The sequence below is a fragment of the Diplotaxodon limnothrissa genome, linkage group LG10 (genome assembly GCF_057381915.1).
Source record: "Diplotaxodon limnothrissa isolate DT_005_m linkage group LG10, D_limnothrissa_male_GT1.1, whole genome shotgun sequence".
NCBI lineage: Eukaryota > Metazoa > Chordata > Actinopteri > Cichliformes > Cichlidae > Diplotaxodon > Diplotaxodon limnothrissa.
Window position 1 is genome coordinate 25379456 of NC_140605.1, and position 20915 is coordinate 25400370.

At 42.5% G+C, this 20915-nt stretch overlaps 1 protein-coding gene across 1 annotated transcript in view; it reads right to left on the reverse strand.

The window, feature by feature from the left end:
- The window catches only part of fstl4 (follistatin-like 4), a 215420-nt gene that overhangs the window by 63069 nt on the left and 131436 nt on the right, over window positions 1-20915 (reverse strand). The window contains exons 4-5 of the mRNA XM_085363999.1: window positions 8323-8513; window positions 5703-5823 (exon numbers count right to left, since the gene is read on the reverse strand). Of these exons, the coding sequence (XP_085220125.1) occupies window positions 5703-5823; window positions 8323-8513 (312 nt within the window). The remainder of the gene's footprint in view (window positions 1-5702; window positions 5824-8322; window positions 8514-20915) is intronic.

Consider the following 20915-nt stretch of genomic DNA (forward strand, 5'->3'; position numbering starts at 1 on the left):
AAACACAATAAAAAGCAGAGGAAAGACTGATGTAATTTTGACTATTCCAAGACCTTCACTTCAAAGTCACTTTGCTGTTGACAGCTTAGCTGGAGGTCGCTCACTCACACGGCTGTCAGAGAACAACAGGCTCAACGTGTAAAACTGACATCCGATCTCAGCGAGATCATTTGTGCAGATTAAGAGCAAACTCGAGTAGCACAAAAGATCAAACCTTGACAGGAGCTACACAAAGATTTTATCTTGCAACACGGACATCCCTTAAAGCTTTTTTGTCCATGTAATCTGTAAGCGTGATAGCATGGAACCCAAGCTCAGCAGGAAACATTTGAAAGCATCTACCCAGAGGCGTGGATAATACACATGATATAGAAACAAACTCCCTACTCAGGGATGATGAAATGCAAATTAAAGTCTATGTTAATTTTGGTCTTTGAATACCTACATATGTGTGAATGAAAATCATGTGTTTACAGTCTGGTTTTCCTTGGTGCTTTGGCCACTGTCTCGATGACCACCTTTGCTCCTTGATAATTATCATATGTCATTATTATAACATTTTACTGACTGCAAAATGTATTGATTCAGCTGAAAATGAACAGATTAAATAAAGAATCTGATAACCTTGAGATACATGAAACTCTGTTCTTATTCAGCCGCGTTGAGATGTGTTAGGTTTAATTAAACTCTTGGGGTTAACCTCCCTTTCACATTTGCTGCGCTAACATTAAATCATTTTTTTTCGTTATCTATCTATCTAATGCAAGCTTCACACAAAGTGGGATACAAACACAATTCCATGGGTCATTTTTCAGGGCTTTGCCATTTTATAAATGAATACAGATAAATTCATACATCACCCTTAACGGGGTCACACATATTTCACATGTGCAATTCACCAAAATACACCTGCTAAGGTTGTACAAAGTTCCTTCTTCAACCTATTAACCTGCATTTATTTAGCAAGGCTGTTCTAAGTCTCTTACATATTCAATTGCAACCAAATCATTTTCTTACCTCCGTTTTCACTTTCTCTTATTTGTCCCAGCGGCGACAAAGAGGAGCTTTCTCCCCCTTTGTCTCTCTTTTTTCACCAGTACCACTTTCCACTATCGTTCCTCCACTAGCCTTCTCAGAATAGCCAATTCCCCATATGATGCTCTCTCCCCTCCCTTCTTTTTTATGCCATCCTCCTCTTTCTCACTCTCTTTTTACCTCTCTGTCTCAACTTCTCTCCTTTGATTAATTAGTCAGAGCCGCTGAGTGGCCCTGCCAGTGCAGCCCAGCATCACAGCATAATTCCACTCTTAGTTGGCGTCACGGAAAACAAATACTCACAGTTGAGTAAATGCTTAAAGGGAAAGAACTGCATGTGGGAGAAACATGGAGAAGCAATATGAACCACAGAAAACCAACCTGGACCTAATTAGAAGCTTTCCAGCTGTGTACTTTCGCAAAAAAAAAAAAAAAAAAAAAAAAGGAACCAGTGGTTCGTTGCACTGTCCCTCAATGACTAATGGCTCTGTAAATATACAGTTACATGACCTTCAGCTTCGGCAACCTTGGCATGCACTACATACCAACATGCCTCCAGCATTTTCTATTGTAAAGAAAACCAAAAAAAAACCCCCAACCAAACAAACAGAAAAAGCAAGATGAAGTTTAGGCTACTCCTCTGATCAGGTACAATATAGTCACAAACCTCTGAGATATCAGTGTCAGCACTTCTCATCTTTTCTTTTAAAACATCTTGCTGTCTTTCAGCTGCTGCATTGCTGTTTCCTTCACACATTGCATCACTTTCCTATCAGTCCTCTGGTCCACTCCTGTTGTTTTGATGACTGAGAGTCAGTCATGAAGACTTAAAATAAACAAACAGCTGAAAAAGGAGCAGAGGCATGTTCCTGTCCATTACTGTTTATCTTTCTCTGCTGTTTGAATGCTCTTCTGTGCACAGACTGAAGGACCTCCAAAATTCCTGCTTTTTAAGTTTTCATCTATTAACGCAAATTCAAATTGGAGGATTGTCATGATATTCTGAGAGTTTCAGCTTTAAATAACACAGCCTTTGATGAAAAAATACTAGATATATTTATTATTAATAATTATTATTACGCAATTCACAAAGGTTGCACTATATTGTAAATTTCTAAAATGAATAGGAACGTAGAGAATCCACACGTTATCATATCACACTAGTGTGTTCTACCTTTCAGTTAAAAAGCATGCAGTTTACTGACTCCATGTACGACATAACCTATACTGAAAACCACAATAGCTTGAAATGGCACAATTAAAATTGCAGCATAGATATCCCAGTCTCCACATTTGCAAAAGGTTACTCGCCATAATGCGCATGCAGTCCACGTCTCACCCCAGGGCAGCTCTATATACTACACATGTATCCTCACAGGAGCTCTGACCTTGTGCGTCCACATATATTACATCTGCAGGCTACAGATATCTCTCAATAAGCCTGCTCACTTAGCAGTTTCAATTCTAATGCACTGTGTTGTCTTTTACCGAACATTTAGGTAATGTGAATCACCTTGGCACGCGCATCACTGACACAGTCCACGAGGCACGTTCCTGCACATTTATTATTGTGTAATTACAGTGGTTTTAATTTGGACACAAAGGTCACGTGTACAAGCAACCGACTCCTACAGAATGTTGACACTGTAATAAATGTTGGGAAACAGAACCCTGTTGAAACCCTAAACCATTAGGAGGCTACAAAGCTAATTTAAAGCCATTATGCTGTTATCTCTGTCCCGCAATATGCTCTATGGGAAAGAGAATGTTGATTATTCAGTAAAGCAGAACAAGAGGTCATTCTTTTTCTGGCTCTTCTGAGCAAAACCTCTGAATTAATGGTGTGAACTGCAAAATAAGCAATAAAAGAGAAAAAAACAACAACAACTTTGCACTGAAATACCAACTTGAGTAGCTTTTTACCATAAAATGGCAAAAACATCAATCTTATATTTTTTAAAGCATTTCTTTTTATTAAACACATTAGAGGTTCCTTCTATAACGATATACCTCTAGCTATTTGGTTACTTAACTTTTTTTTTTTTGGTACCTTCAAAATGTGTTTGAAGGTACCATGAGTAATAATATGCAAATTGTAAGTGATTTCAGAGAAAAGCAATGGGTATCTTGACCAGCGCTGGTCATTGTTCTGTCAAATGTCCATGCACAGGCAACTGAAATTAACGGGACATGGACACAATAATCAAGAAGACAAAAACTGCAGATTCTAGTGACACAGAGTAAAGCTAGCTTCCACACAATGCAGTAAATTACAGGATAGATTCAAAGATGAAGTGCTTATGAGACAGACCACTTTCACTTCGGTATGTTTTAATATATATCTAGTTTTGGATTTCACTGCTTGCTCTTAAAATTTCACAACTTGCAGATACAAAAAACATTTTTCGTTTATCTATCTTTGTTAACTTTATGAATCAAACTGAGTTATTGTGGTTCAGCATTAATGTAAAATTAATAAATAGTCAACTGTAGTATGTTCGTGAATGATTAAACACCTGGTTTACAAGAAACTGCTGATCAGTCGCAGTGTCTATCTCAACAGACCAAAGACCAAAAATCCACAAATGTCGCAGGCTGACTGCTTATTTGGGGCAAAATATAAGCTATTCATCATTTTTGTATTCAAAACTGTTAAATGACCTATGTTAAATCTGTGCAGGTGACAACCACTGGAAATACTGGAAATACTGGAAAGTGCGGTTGTCCCTAATTGCGTTTTCTGCCTACCTGAGTTCTTGGTTTGTATCTTTTGCTGCCTTTTCATATGATGCACCTCAGTAGGTTTTGCACCATGTTTGTGCTGTTTGGATAAGAGCACTATCTATGATACAAATATAGATGTGATTGCTGCTTCTCATTTCTGACAACGCATCAGTAAATCTAATCAGTGTTATTCTTTGATTTTAATTCTAAATCTATGCCCTTGGAGACAAAAATAGGTGTTTAAGTGGGATCCACTTAACACAGGACGCAATGACAGTTAAGAAAAGTAAAAAATAGGTCACAAAGAACCTTGCTGGGATTGTAAAAAGGTCGAGTACAAGGGTAAAATCAATAAGAATGTAATCATCTAAGGAGTATTAGCAAAGCACATATTGCCCTCTATTCAATTTGTGGTGGAAAAAAAAAATATCTGACAGCAGGACAGAGCTTTGAATGGTGGTTTACTTGCTTGGTTTATACATTAAATAAGGCAAAGGCAACATGGAGGGGCAAAATAATAAAAATAATAGAAAAACACACTGTGTTTCATAACAGAACAAGTTCAGAGACTGTGGGAATAATAGTGAAGCTCGAGTTGGCTTCTTGGAAAATGGCCAAAGGGTTGTGATTTTTACATCAAAGCTACAGAATAGAAGAAAAGCACCAACAGAGAGAACCATGAAAACCAAAGAAAGACTCCTGAATATGCCTTCTAACCTAGTGCTTTGAGGTATATGATCCCCAAAACATGACTAAGGCTTGTATTTAAAATGTTCGCCCTGAGATCAAGCATTTGGCTGCATGGAAGAAAATCAATGCGGGGAAAAAATCCTTCTCACATCATTTAGGTTAATTTTTCATTTTTCCAAACTTGCGTCCATATTGTAAATGCCCACCCTGTTAAACACACCTGTGATTCCTGGCTTTTTGGTTTCCCACACTACCCACACTAATGAGACCTCGGACTGCATCGCAGAAACACACGCATACACAAACATGCAAACACACACAATTTAACACCATCAACCTTATCCAGAACACCAGATGTGCCACTCAAACATAATTGCTCCCCCTCGGTGTTGCCTTTCTGCAGCCCAACACTTAACCTTGAGTGTCATCTGATCAATAGCTTGTGTTATTGGTCCCTGCCCACTTCTTCAGCCGCTTGTCAAACATAAAATGCATTGACTAACCTGGCCTAAAATGCTGCAGGCAAACCTGTAGGTAGATAAATACCATGCAATGGCTTTTCACTGCCCACCTGGAAGGTGAAAGGACTGTAACCAAATAATAGCAGGATGACTTCCACTTAAACCAGTCATTAAGGGGCTAAATTAATGGTGGAGCTTAATGGACCCGCACAAGCCAAAGGTAAAGCTTTGGAAATGGCCACCTGCCATAACTAGCTGCTGGATTCATCAACTTTATTACCATTTTGCAGCATAGTTCAATACAGTTTGAACTTACACGCAAGATAAGACAATGATCAAATTAGATAGCGAGTTTGAGAACAAGATTTGCAGCAGGTTGCCTCTGTGTCTAGCAATTTTCATGCCGGTGCTATAGCAACATTAGTGATGGAGTTGTGATTTTTGGTCCTAATAAAGTGGAACCTGCATGCTCTCAGCTGCCACTCAGCCTAAACCCCAAAGGCTATTATAGCTCTTCCAGATGATTCCAGATGCAATTATCAATTTATCTGTTCCAGGAAATCTTTTATCCTCAGAACTGCTGTGGAGAGGCTGATTGAATTGTGATGTTGTGAAATTCTAAAATGTACCAACAGTAAGTACGTCACCCGTACCTTACACATATTTTTTGTGCCATCTTTTTTAACAAATAAATGGCTTATGTCGCTATATGTTAGTATTATACGTACATATTTTAACAGATTAACTGTGCATTTTTTGTAAGGGGAAAAAAAAGGATAGAAAAATATTTACGGAAAGCTGTGTAGAACTCGTGGAGGCTGAGATGGCCATCGTTGTTGTAGTCGTCATAGCGTAGCAGGTCTTGCATGGTGCACTCCAGCAGGCTGTCCTCCAGGTGCTCTTTCATGGAGATCTAACACATATACACACACACAACACAGAATACATCCATTCAGTCATCAAAAGGAAACATCTATACACAGGTGCCATAGTCCTATATCTTATTATAGGCTTTATTTATTGTTTCTCTCTTGCCTCCATCTTTTTATGATCCTAAGCTATGTGTAGTAAGAAAGAACCACATTATTCATACTCAGAAGGAAAGATACTGTACAAATTGAACTTTTCTGTATCACTTTAATAGCCTAGTTTCAAATACTGAAGGGGAAAATCACAGAATCCTCTATTTAATTAAAACAATACTTTTTACATTCACTGGTTATTACTTTTATAAAAGTGATATATTAGTGATTAAACCTCTAATAGAGCCTTTTTTAATGAAGATTTTATTTTGACTTTGCTGTGCTATGAGGAGAGAAATTGCCACTTTTTCCATATTTAAAAAAAAACAAAAAAACAGCACTGTTCAGCTGTCTCTCATCATAATTAAATACCAAATGTACTATATACAAGAGAATCAGACTCACAACTCCTGAGTGTACTTCCATTCTCATTAAAGGTAGTGGATTAAATATGTAATCCGTCATGTTAGTGCTATACTGATTGCCTTTCCTTTTTAAGAGTATCTGGTCCTGCTACTCTTGCATGCTGCACCTGAGTTAATTCAAAGATGTTCCCCTGGGAAGACTCACCACTCTCACATCCATTCGCTGTCATTTATGAGTCCTCTTTTGCAGTAGTAGCAGTACTTCACTCTCAGGGGAACCATCTTTGAGTGGGTGATGTTTAGCAGTTTTTAGGAAGTTAAACAAAAAACTCAGCCTCGCTTATTCTGTAAAAGTTGTTTCTTCTCTAGAAATAAGAGAATAAAAATGCTTCTCAGTGTAACTCTATATTTATCAGATGCTGGCCCATGCTAGAAAGCTAGACTGCTTATGTAGCATTTATGTAGGACACCTCACCTAATCTTTTTAGTTAGTGCCAATATTTATGTGCTTAGAATTTATTATAACAGCAACAACAAAAACGCCTGGACAGTAAATTCTGGAAATTGAATTCTTATGTGGTTATTCTATTTATTTATTTAGTTATTTTGGCTTTATTTTTCTAAAATCTGTGAGCTGAGACCCTTGTAAGAGAAGAGCAAGTCAATATTTGCTTTAATATATCAAGGTACAGTTTGATACAATAATAATAATAATAATAATAATAATAATAATAATAATAATAATAATAATAAATTTCCTGTAAAATATGTTTTTAGGTCAAGATCTAATGGAAAAAAGTAAACTGCCATTCCAAGCTATTCCAGCTTAGCATTTATCTCCAGCTGATTTTATATGGTTCTGGACATGTCACATGGCATAATAATGGATATACCAAACTTTTTTTTTTTTCATGAGCCAGCCTGCAGCTGACTGCAGCCATGTTTTTCCTGTCACAGATAACTCTGTCCTTAGGCATTTGAATTAAATATTTCAAACCTAAGGACAGGATTTTACCCTCCAAGACCATCTGTGACAATAGACAAATCCAAAACTGGAGACAGTCTGGAGGGATGACTGGGATTCATCTTTGATTCTTAAAAGCATTATCTCTGCGAAACTGAATTTATGAATTCCTCAGGATGTGAGTGTCCAATCTAAAGATTTCATGTGGACATATATCAGCATTAATAATTCCCTCAATACAGATCTGTCACAAAAGGCAGAAGTCACTGAAATTCTAAACTTGGACAACACTCTGGTTGCAATATAAAGCCACAGTGAGATAACATGAGAATAATTACTGAAGTCTAAAGAGCTTGGAAAGAGCTGAAGCACTTTTGAGAATTCATTTTAACCCGTACTGAGTTTATATTCCTTTGGCATCATGCAACCTTTGTCTTTGGATGCCCACATAATAATAAACATCTGTTCCTGCTCCAGTCTGATGTCAACTATGGCTAACATGGTTTACTGCATATTGGCACAATGGCAGTCACTGATATCATAGAACTGGCTAGGTGGAGTCTAATTAACACACATCTCTGATGCCCAATTCAAGATACCAGATGACACTCACGGTAATTTAATTGAGTCAAATATCAATGCCAAATTTTTCCCATCAGCCCCGGGTGGGAAGACAGCTTTTCTTATTGTTAAGCAAGATGACTAAATGTTCCAGCCACTCTCACTTATAACTTGATCACACTGTCTTGATCATTGGTGTAGATGAAGATAAAAATGTGGTTGACTAATTACCCACTGTAAGCAATACAGGCTTCTATTTAAAGGATCACATTATATATAATTTAATAGAATTTAAAAAACAAAACAAACGTTATTTAAAAAAATCTGCCAGCATTTTCTTTTTCTTTTTGTAAATTTGCACAGTGATACATTTAAACTGGAAATACTTGTTGGAGACAAGTCCACAAACAAAAACTGTTACAAACACTTATGGCAAACAAAACACTCCCAGCCATTTATCTCTTCTTTCACACAGCTGTGTTGATTCATTTGACACTCACCTTTTCCAGTTCATCACTGATCAGTCGGCCATCCTGGTTCGCATCCAGGTATTTAAACATGGTGTCCACCAGCGCTCTCTTCTCCTCCATGTCTCTCTTCTGATTTTGCTCCCCAGCCTTAAGCGCTTTTGGTTGCATATCCAGCAGCATGCTCTTCAGCTTGTTGTACTCTGACATGGTGCATGCATTGCCTAGAAGAACGAACACAAATATGGGGGGGAAAAAAAGACATTTGATTAACCTCAATTGCACAAGCCGAAGCCTTTGGATTGTAGCTTCAAATTGGATTTAATGTGTTTGCGTGTTTCCGAGTGGGAGGAGAGGAAAGGAAGGCAAATGGGACAGATAATGTGTCTGTTCGTACATCCGTACATGTGTCCTTGAGTGTTCACTCATTTAAAAAAATATTCGTTTTTTGTTTGCATAATTTGTCTGACAGCTTTTCTGTGCAGGGGTCCAACTAATTACAAGTAATCCTTGAATCCAAGTGAAAACAATAGGTACACATTCCCATTTAGACCCTCTCAAGCTTCTTGTACTGCTTTTCTAAGGGATTAAAGCTCATGCTTTAAACCAGGCCTTTTTTAATTCTCAGCAAGGTTCTGTTTAATGATGATGTGCAACAAAAACTTAGAAACCACAAAGAAATCATGCAACCTGTGTTTATTCGTCTGCTGTGAGAAACGTTTGGAGTAAAGAACAGACAAAAAATAAGATCATGTTGTTATTTTGCTATTTTTGTGACCCTCCTTTGGTTGTGTATCACGTGACTTTATCTGTTGGCAGTATGCTATGAGAAGGTAAGGTCAAGTAAGGGCTACTTGCAAGTCAGAAGCACAGTAAAAAAATTTTTAAAATTTTTATATAACTAAATCTGAATATGACGTCCATCCCCAGTTATTGCAGAGCAGGAGATCCCCCTCTGAGAGTATATAGAGATGGATCTCACCGCCTAATGTCCTCCGACAACTCAACAGCCACGAATGCTAACAAATGCAAAATTAAGGGACATGATGGGCTTAATAGACTCAGAAGTTTATTCCCAGCGTCTCCTTTTGATGTCAAACCCACAGCAGGGCATAGCACTGCCAAAGCATGTCTACATTTGTTAGCCCAGCAGTCACTGCAGCAAAGTTAACACAGGTTCGACTGGGCTGCAGGAAAAGCACAGTGTTCTGCAGTGTTAAGGTGCATATTAAAGAAGAGCATATTTCTATTTGTATGAATACAAAATGAAGGTTTCTGTTGTCAATGAAGTCTCTTCCGCAAGAGAAAGAGAAAGGCTTTCTTTTTTGTTTAGTGAAGAAAAACAGAAAAAAGCTTAACATAACATAATATAATACCTGAACCTGAAAACTGATTAAGGATGAATGACCGCAACACATGACTAAACATGGTAGTAAATAAACCTCAGTCAAGCTTGAGTATACATTTGGGAATGTTTGCTCTTGTGGCTCTTGATGTCCAGTGCATCATAAAAAAAAAATTTAAAAGATAATTTGGAGCTTGTTGGAACAACAGTTTGGGGGTCATTCCTGCTTTGATGAATTGCGTACCGGAGCTAGTGATAACATATGAAGTTATGAAACTGGAACTTGAGGTTACTGTGGCCTCTAATTTGTAGTACTCAATTCTGTTAATCAAGCACATCTATCAAGCAGTCACGCTTGGTGGAAGAGGTCAGTTTGAAAAACAGTAAGTTATAGAAAATAATCAAACCAATAAATCTCAGTTATCTCCTGTTTATTTCTGGAAGGACCGCGTCATGCGTCGCACATAAAACTGGCAAAGATGAAGCCAGAGAAACACACGCACACCCTTAAGGCTGGTGACCCTCCTACTTATTACAAACCAAAGACTCGCACAGCTGTACAAAAAAAGAAAGACAATGCACACTCTTCTCTGCATGCAGGCAGTCAAGTCAAGGTCTTGGGTAAATCCCTGTTCAATGTTATTCCTTCAAGGGGAATGAGGCGTGAGATGGCTCAGACATGAGGGATCATCACCTAACTGTCATTCTTATCCCTGTGCTGGAAGGACAGAAATAAATTAACACACACATCCCCCACCAAGCTGATTTACATCTTGTCATATACAGTAAGAACAATCCTATCTTTGCTCAGACTTACTGTGGTCCCCTGAGTACATATACAGGGAGAAACAAAAGTATTAAACAATGTTATTTCTGCTGCTGCACATGTTAAAAAGATTGAGTGTTATATTAGATTTTGTGCCAGTGCTTCTTAACTGAAAGATGATAATTAAATTCTGATTATTTTAAAGAACTAATGAGCTCTTTCCCACTACAGGGAGTGCAGAATTATTAGGCAAGTTGTATTTTTGAGGAATAATTTTATTATTGAACAACAACCATGTTCTCAATGAACTCAAAAAACTCATTAATATCAAAGCTGAATGTTTTTGGAAGTAGTTTTTTGTTTGTTTTTAGTTTTAGCTATTTTAGGGGGATATCTGTGTGTGCAGGTGACTATTACTGTGCACAATTATTAGGCAACTTAACAAAAAACAAATATATACCCATTTCAATTATTTATTTTTACCAGTGAAACCAATATAACATCTCCACATTCACAAATATACATTTCTGACATTCAAAAACAAAACAAAAACAAATCAGCGACCAATATAGCCACCTTTCTTTGCAAGGACACTCAAAAGCCTGCCATCCATGGATTCTGTCAGTGTTTTGATCTGTTCACCATCAACATTGCGTGCAGCAGCAACCACAGCCTCCCAGACACTGTTCAGAGAGGTGTACTGTTGTCCCTCCTTGTAAATCTCACATTTGATGATGGACCACAGGTTCTCAATGGGGTTCAGATCAGGTGAACAAGGTGGCCATGTCATTAGTTTTTCTTCTTTTATACCCTTTCTTGCCAGCCACGCTGTGGAGTACTTGGACGCGTGTGATGGAGCATTGTCCTGCATGAAAATCATGTTTTTCTTGAAGGATGCAGACTTCTTCCTGTACCACTGCTTGAAGAAGTGTCATGGTCCTGGGCCATGTGGGCCCAGTATTCTTAGTTCTTTGTATTTTTGTATTTCGTTCCTTATTTAGGCCATGTCTTCTGAGTTGCCCTGTTGTGTTGTTCCCTAAGTGTTTTCCCTTCATGGCTCTCTCCCCCCTGTGTGCCCTCTATGTATTGATGAGCCCTCGTCTCCCTTTGTGGTTGTTTCATGTTTCCCCAGCCCGTTATGTCTGTGTTTTCCCCGTGCTCTCTCTCCTCCTGTCGGAACCTCTGTGCCTCTACATGTCATGTTCAGTTCACCCCGCCCTGTCTCGTTATGATTATCAGTGTCACCTGTGTTCCCCGTGTGTGCCCACTTTCCTCGTTTACCCTCTGTGTATTTCTGTCTGAGTCTCCCTCTGTTCGGCGTCGTGTTCTCCCTCCTGCCGTGTGTGATTCCCCCGTGTTTCCTGGTGAGCTTTACGTTAGTTTTCCCAGTTTAGTTTTGTATCTCCCATTATCTTTTGTCAGCAATAAAGCTGCTTTTTGAGTTCATCCCCGTGTGTGTGAGTTTTGCATTTTGGGTCCTCCTCCTGCCTGCCACACAGCCGAGCCATGACAGAAGAACACGACCACGATATGGACCCAGCAGTTCACAACCCCTCCGCGGACCTCCAGTACGACGCGACCATGCCGGACCCAGCGTCACAAGACCAGGAGATCATCCGGACAGTGGAGTCGCTATGCGGCGGTTGGCTGCAGTGTTCCGGGGAGGAGGAACGGGTTGAGCTAGCCCGCCAAGCCGGAGTATGCGTGTCCGCATTCCCCTGGTTATGGGAGGCGCTGCATCCCCTCATCATAGACTTTCTCGCCTCCACTCTCCAGCTCCGCCCGCGACAGCAGCTGCCCGGTAAGCGTGAGCCGTCGCCTGAGCCATGCTGTAGCTCTGTTTCCCCGCTGCCTCGTGAGCCTGAAGCGGTCAGAATCGGTACGGTGTGGCTCACCGCCGACACACCCTCGGCTCACGCTCCATCGGCTTCCGCTTCCTCGCCATCGCCTGACTGCACTACGCGGCTCAAGGAGATGCCAGCTGCTATTGACTTTGGTGAGGAGGAGCGGCAGCAGGTATTACGGGCGTATCGCGAGGACGAGCTCCGCTGGAAGCCCTGGCTCATCCCCGAGGAGGAGTTCTCGCCAACTGCCCCACCTCGCACCTGCCGCCCGCCCTCGCCGCCCCGATCGGACTACTCGTCCCCTGCTGTCTTTCTAGCACGGATGTGGTTGGAGGACGAGGAGCCGGTCGCCAGGGACAGTCAAGTTTTGTCCACAGCCGCTTCAAGGGGAAAGCGGCGTTCTCGCCGCCGTCGCGCACTGCTACGTCCTGTCTCGCCCTCCACGAAGCGTCCCGCGGACGCTGTGGGGGTCCTGGACGTCGATCACGCGGGGCAGCAGCACGCCGCAGGCGCACAGCTAGTGGAGGAGTTCGGGAGGGAGCCGTGGCTCGCTCCTGATCATGACGAGCGCTCTTTCCGGGGAACTCGACTGGCTCTTGGGGGTCCCCGGAGTTGCCAGGGACTTCCACCGCTCACCCCGCCCGCTTCCACGGATAGAAAGAAGCGGCACTCTCGCCGCCGGCGCTCTGAGCCCCTCACAGTTCAGTTAGCTCCCTCGCAGCCACCCTCAGTTCAGTTAGCTCCCTCGCAGCCACCCTCAGTTCAGTTAGCTCCCTCGCAGCCACCCTCAGTTCAGTTAGCTCCCTCGCAGCCACCCTCAGTTCAGTCTCCAGTGCCGCCTGTAGCGCAGGCCCCAGTAGCTCCAGTGCCGCCTGTAGCGCAGGCCCCAGTAGCTCCAGTGCCGCCTGTAGCGCAGGCCCCAGTAGCTCCAGTGCCGCCTGTAGCGCAGGCCCCAGTAGCTCCAGTGCCGCCTGTAGCGCAGGCCCCAGTAGCTCCAGTGCCGCCTGTAGCGCAGGCCCCAGTAGCTCCTGTAGCCCAGTCCCCGATCGCAGTACGGTCCGCTGGTCAGCTTAACATTCAGCCAGGGGTCTCAAATCTCTCTGGCTCTGCATCAGCTCCTGCTGGGAGCTCAGATGAGCTCATCCAGGACTCCGCGGCTCCCACGCCGCCATCTACCTCGTCAGCTGGAGGGTCCGAGGGGCCCGTTCAGCCTCCTGTCTCCGCTGGAGGGTCCGAGGGGCCCGTTCAGCCTCCTGTCTCCGCTGGAGGGTCCGGGGGGCCCGTTCAGCCTCCTGTCTCCGCTGGAGGGTCCGAGGGGCCCGTCCGGCATCCTGTCTCAGCTGGAGGGCCCGAGGAGCCCGTCCGGCCTCACGCCTCGTCTGCTGGAGGGCCCGAGGAGCCCGTCCAGCACCATGCCACGTCAGCTGGAGGGCCCGAGGAGCCCATCCAGCCACCTTCTGCTACGCCTGGTCCAGCCTGTGCTTCGTCAGCTGCAGCTCCAGCCTGTGCTTCGTCAGCTGCAGCTCCAGCCTGTGCTTCGTCAGCTGCAGCCTCAGAGCCTTCGTCTGCTGCAGCCTCAGAGCCTTCGTCTGCTGCAGCCTCAGAGCCTTCGTCTGCTGCAGCCTCAGCCTGTGCTTCGCCTGGTCCCGCCTTGACTGGTCCCGCCTCAACTGGTCCTGTGCCCACCGGGCCTCGGCCAGTACGCCTGACACTGGAGAGCCGCCGCCGCTGCCTTGCGCGCGGCCGGCCCCCTGAACTGCTCCTTCGTCGCCGCCGCTGCCTTCCGCGCGGCCGGCCCCCTGAACTGCTCCGTCGTCTCCTTCGCCGCCGCCGCTGCCTTCCGCGCGGCCGGCCTCCTGAACTGCTCCGTCGTCTCCTTCGCCGCCGCCGCCGCTGCCTTCCGCGCGGCCGGCCTCCGGACCAGCTCTGCCACCTGTGCCACCCGCCTGGTCGGCCCCCCGACCGTGTGACCCGTGAACTCTGGTGCCTGTGGGCTCTGGGTCGGCCCCCTGAACTTTATTTTGACTATGGTCATGTGCTCCCGTGTTTTCTGTTGTTTATTTTGTTTCCCGTTCTGGTCCCTCCGTCCTGGTCCCCCGCCTCCCGCCCTGGGTGGGTTGTTTTCTGTTTTTGTTTTTGTTTCTCGGGTTTGGGCTGTCGGGAGCCAGCCCTTTAGGGGGGGGTGATGTCATGGTCCTGGGCCATGTGGGCCCAGTATTCTTAGTTCTTTGTATTTTTGTATTTCGTTCCTTATTTAGGCCATGTCTTCTGAGTTGCCCTGTTGTGTTGTTCCCTAAGTGTTTTCCCTTCATGGCTCTCTCCCCCCTGTGTGCCCTCTATGTATTGATGAGCCCTCGTCTCCCTTTGTGGTTGTTTCATGTTTCCCCAGCCCGTTATGTCTGTGTTTTCCCCGTGCTCTCTCTCCTCCTGTCGGAACCTCTGTGCCTCTACATGTCATGTTCAGTTCACCCCGCCCTGTCTCGTTATGATTATCAGTGTCACCTGTGTTCCCCATGTGTGCCCACTTTCCTCGTTTACCCTCTGTGTATTTCTGTCTGAGTCTCCCTCTGTTCGGCGTCGTGTTCTCCCTCATGCTGTGTGTGATTCCCCCGTGTTTCCTGGTGAGCTTTACGTTAGTTTTCCCAGTTTAGTTTTGTATCTCCCATTATCTTTTGTCAGCAATAAAGCTGCTTTTTGAGTTCATCCCCGTGTGTGTGAGTTTTGCATTTTGGGTCCTCCTCCTGCCTGCCACACAGCCGAGCCATGACAAGAAGGTGTCTTCCAGAAACTGGCAGTAGGACTGGGAGTTGAGCTTGACTCCATCCTCAACCCGAAAAGGCCCCACAAGCTCATCTTTGATGATACCAGCCCAAACCAGTACTCCACCTCCACCTTGCTGGCGTCTGAGTCGGACTGGAGCTCTCTGCCCTTTACCAATCCAGCCACGGGCCCATCCATCTGGCCCATCAAGACTCACTCTCATTTCATCAGTCCATAAAACCTTAGAATAACCAGTCTTGAGATATTTCTTGGCCCAGTCTTGACGTTTCAGCTTGTGTGTCTTGTTCAGTGGTGGTCGTCTTTCAGCCTTTCTTACCTTGGCCATGTCTCTGAGTATTGCACACCTTGTGCTCTTGGGCACTCCAGTGATGTTGCAGCTCTGAAATATGGCCAAACTGGTGGCAAGTGGCATCTTGGCAGCTGCACGCTTGACTTTTCTCAGTTCATGGGCAGTTATTTTGCGCCTTGGTTTTTCCACACGCTTCTTGCGACCCTGTTGACTATTTTGAATGAAACGCTTGATTGTTCAATGATCAAGCTTCAGAAGCTTTGCAATTTTGAGACTGCTGCATCCCTCTGCAAGATATCTCACTATTTTTGACTTTTCTGAGCCTGTCAAGTCCTTCTTTTGACCCATTTTGCCAAAGGAAAGGACGTTGCCTAATAATTCTGCACACCTGATATAGGGTGTTGATGTCATTAGACCACACCCCTTCTCATTACAGAGATGCACATCACCTAATATGCTTAATTGGTAGTAGGCTTTCGAGCCTATACAGCTTGGAGTAAGACAACATGCATGAAGAGGATGATGTGGACAAAATACTCATTTGCCTAATAATTCTGCACTCCCTGTATAAATACACCTTTGATACATGGAGAGAAAATTAATGTTACACCTGAAGTAAACTTGAATGCTGGAGTGAATCGTGCTCCCTTTCTTTGGTGTAGTGAGCGTCCTTTGATTCAGCCTTTCCCCTTCTGCTGAGCACAGCAGCTGCAGCTGTGGCAGAGAAATATCTGTCTGTATTACAGTGCATCCACCCCTGACTCTAACACTGTTTTATTGTTCTAGAGGGACCAGGACTCTCTTTATTGTCCATTTGAAATGTTAGCTGCTTAAGTGAGTGATCCGAAGCTGCTCGCACCATGGACGCTCAATGTCCCGGAGACGGAGCTACTCTCTACTGTTCACAGCATCCTCCAAGCGCTTACTTTATAAATGTCAAGCAGGGGAAAACAAACAGAGAGACAAAGAGCCAAGGAAGAAATTCTCTTTCATGGGAATTTGAAAGCGCTGCATTAGAGGACAAAATGTCATGGATATTTAAAGATGTGATAACTCTAAAAGGCACAAAAAAAATGTGATGGAAGGGGGCAGCAAGAGAGTGTAACAAAATACAGTATTGTTAAAAGAAATCTTGAGTCACCACTTATTTCCTTTTGTAAGGAAAATTAGAAATAGGTTCAATGATTTACTGAAATATGGAAACATGGAAATACAGTAAGAAGAAACTGGAACGTCAATATGACCACAGCCATCATCACCTTTATTCTTTAACACAGCCTAAATTCTCATAGGCAAGCTGTCCTTTAGTTTCATTAAATAGTCTTCAGGAATAGTTCTTCAGACTTCATGAAGGACATTCAGAGCACCTTGTTGGATGTTAGCTGCCTTTAGTTCTGCTCTCTTAAGATGATTCGTAAGATGAACGTTCAGGTCTGGGCTCTGGGGAGGCCAATCCATGAATGACAGTGTCCCACAGTGTCTCTTTCTATCCAAGCATGCTATTACTGCTCTGGCAGTGTGTTTGAAATCCTCGACATAGTGAAATATGAAGCTGTTCCCAATCATATATTTTCCAGTGTTGTAGATGGATCAAAATCTGAATAGTTTTCAGGATTTATATTTCCATTAGTTTTGACAAGATCCCAACGCCAAAGGCTGAAATTCAGCACCAATCCATGACATGGCCTCCACTGTGTTTTACAGTAGATACTGATATGATGATACTGTAGATACTGTTGTACCTCTTTTCTGACCTCCGCTGTACATATTGAATATTTGAACCAAAAAACCTCAAATTTGGATTAATCCCTCCATAAAACTTGTTGTCACTGATTTCCGGTCCAGTTGTTGTATTGTTGTTTTCCTTTCTTAAAAATGGCTTGGTGGCAGTCACGCTTCAACTTGGACCATTTCTGATGAGGTTCCACCAGACAGACCAAGTCATATGGCCAGCTGCATCTCTTCCTGTTTCGTTGCCCACTTCCAGCTTCCTCATTTTTTAAATGACACTCTATACACCTTGTGGACAGTGGTGGAAAAATGTGTTTTTCAACTATTTTATCCCTGTCAAACGTTGGCATTTTTCATCGATTCAATTAAAGAAATTAGGATAAAAATGTTGGGGTTTTTTTTGTTCAGTTTTTTAAGAGAAGCTGCTAGTAACAAAGTGACTAAAGATACAGTTTAAAACTGGTCCTTTGCTAAGAACAAGGAAACTAAAATAAACTAAACATTGTTCTGAAAATGATCATGTACAAGGACTGGACTGAAAATTTGTGAAAAGGCAGCCAGAGTCCAAAGAAAAACTTGAGAGAGCCTGGAGAACTATTGCTCAAAAGCACTTAAAACAAACAAACAAAACCCAATCTGGCACCTTAAATGCAAAATAAAGAAATAAGGTGTGGCTCATTTCAAGACTTTTGTACAGTACTGCATTTCAGTACAACGTTTCAGTACAATGCTTTTCATTGTATAGGTTTCCTAAGGAAACTCAATGACTTTCTCAGAAAAGTCACTATATATTTTGCAACTGCATTTGTTGGTCTTCTGCATTTTTCTCTTAATTTTCAATTACTTAAGTATTTCAAAAGCTTTGTAGAAGCACTTTGCTTGTAATTACACAAACACAATACAACAGTATATCACGTTTGAAGGAATTACAATTAGAAGAATCAAGCTTTCTTGCTGTCTTCATTTTATAAAAAGAAGAAAACTCTTGAAATACAAATTGAGCCCATAAATGCCATGAAAGCTTATACAATTCTTAAGTGCTGAGCATCTCAGGCATAAGAACTGAGTCATTGCTGGTCTGCTGTCAAGAGTTGCTTGACAAAACATTTTGTGTAGAATTCCAGTTGAGAAATTAAAATGGTCCAAAGCAGTCCTAAAACTGAGTGCAATTCAGATGTACATTAATCAAAGAAACCAAAAAATTACTCCTGTACTCATTGGATGAGTTCTTGGCTTTGGCTGAAAGGCAGCGGGAGGGAGGGAGGGGAAATCCAAGACATCAATCCTTCTGATGATGAAACCTCCCTACAATGCCCTCCAGGATGTAAAACTGCTCTGTGTTAAATTTATGTCTGCCTGACCTCCTCTGGGTGAAATGATGGGATTATTTACTGCCATGCCGTCTGTGTGCTGCTAATATGCAATAGTGATGGACCTCCCTTCCAGATAATTACGGGTATGATGGACACTCTTTGCTCCTGAGGGCAGAAAGGTCTACAAGAGCAGAGCCAATCTCAGAGGGGGTGACACAAGTCATAGGAGAGTCTCATATTGCATAATCGCTGTTGGCAGCTATAGGTAGAAAGGTAGAAGCCTGGGGATGCTAGTGTTAAATCGGCTTAGTGTGAGCTCCGTAGTCTGTCTAGAATTTCTTCTGTGGCAGTTCTACACTTAAACTCTTAAACCTTTAACATTCTCCATTTTAATGAGCATCAAACAGTATTTTTAATATTTATTTATTTTTTAATTTAAACGTACTCTATTTTTCCTCTTTTTTATGACCAACACTGTGGTCACCAATACTGTGAAAAAATATTTTCTTCCTTCTTGCTTTCTTAGTTTTTTTTTTTTTTTGTTTTTTTTTCCATATCTATCATACTTAGATGCTTCAGATCAGTGGTCCCCAACCTACAGACTGTTTTATGTCTGACAACATTTTCATGGACTGGACTTTACGGTGTCGTGGATAAATATACCAAAATAAAACCAGTACCGGTGCCAAAAAAGAAGATTTATTCATAACACACGGAAAAAGACCCAGTAAAACCAGAGTTAACGCTAAAAACGATTTAAAAAATAACGCTAAAAACCCTGAAAACCATAAATGTCACTCGAGCCTCAACTCTTGCAGCCTGGTACCAAACAGCTCAAGGACCGGTATCAGTCCATGACCCAGGGGTTGGGGACCGCTGATTCAGATCATTAAAACAAACTCAATATTAGATGAAGATAACTTGTGTAAGTACAAAACCTACTTGGCCATATTCAAAAAAGTACTCCAAAACCTAATAACTCGTTGTGACACTCTTGGCAGCAAGAATTTCAATCAGGCATTTGTGAAAACTGGCTTTCACATCACTGTGGAGGAATTTTGGCCCAGTCTTTTTTGCAGAACTGTTTTAATTAAGCCAAATTGGAGGGTTTTCGAGAACGAACAGCCTATTTAAGGTCATGTCAAAGCATCTCATTTCGATTTATGTCTGGATTATTTATTCATATGTGTATTTTTTTGACACATTCAGAGGTGCTTGAGCTTCAGGATATGAACTGATGGCGGACACAGGCCATCACTACCAACACCATATTTAACTTGTATGATGCTCTTTTTATGAAATGCTTTGTTAGTGTCATCCAAGATGCAATGGGACTCAAACGTTCTAAAAAGGTTTATCTCTTTAGTCCACAAATTATTTTCCCAAAAGTTTGGGAATCATCAAGATGTTTTTTTGGCAAATCTGAGACAAGCCTTTGTGTTCTTTTTGGTCACCCTGAAACCCTCCCATGGATCCCATTTTAAAATAAAACTCCTTCAGTATGAAATCATGGCACAACACCAGTAATTATTCGGCAGCAGCTCCCTCTGCATCTATCTAGACACAGCAGCAGGAGGAGTTACAGGAGGTGCAGGGAATTTGCAGCAACCTGGGTCAATAGCAACACAGCAGCATGAATGATCAGCAGAGTAAGAGTGTGAGCTGTCAAGTTATGAAGACCTCACTGTCTGTTTGAATACGATTAGGGACTGGAGGAGTGAGCTGATAGCATCAGCTGTAGGCTGTCACAGCTCACCATGACAGCGTGAGCAATAATCCAGTATCAAATCAGTAAAAAGCGATGATTTAACATTTAAAGTCCTTCCTACATTTCTTAGCTAATACATAACTTGCAGTGATTTAAAATGATGCTTCTAGATTTCCTGAGTACGGGGAAGCTGTCAGTTTGCCTCACCATACATTTAGCAGAGTGGATCAGTGTGTGCTCAGGAAGTCTTATCAGAGCCTGTGCAGCTTGGCACCTACTAAATGAGAAACCCATTGCAACACCAAAGTTATTGGCGAAGCGGTAAAGGAGAAATAGTACAGTAGCATTCAGTCCCTGCCTGCCTGTCTGCAAGCCTGTCATCAGGAACTGGCTTCTCAAACTGCACATCAGCATTATGCACACCAGCTCTATATCACTTACCAAACACCACCCAGCCCCCTCCACCACGGTATGACTAACAGGCACATGCAAAGTTCAGTATACGGGTCCAACAACCGTCTCCCCGTTGGCTTTGTTTTTGTTGCGAAACACGTAAAAGCGTAGGAAAGTAATTGTTCTCATTATTGCTTTTCTTGCTGCTTTTATTTTAATAATTAGTGTTTAGAAAAAGCCCGCTGAGTCCCCGTTAAAGTGCAGCAGCAGGTACGGCTTTATTGTTATTTTCTTTCTGAAATCAAGGTTGTGAGACAATTCTTGATCTGTACTAATTAGTCAATTAACAAAGTGAAGTGCATAGAGGTGCTTTTTTTATTCAGATATGCAGGTTGTTTGTTTTGATGATTTTTCAGTTATTGTGTCGATGGAAATATTAATGTGGATACACAAATT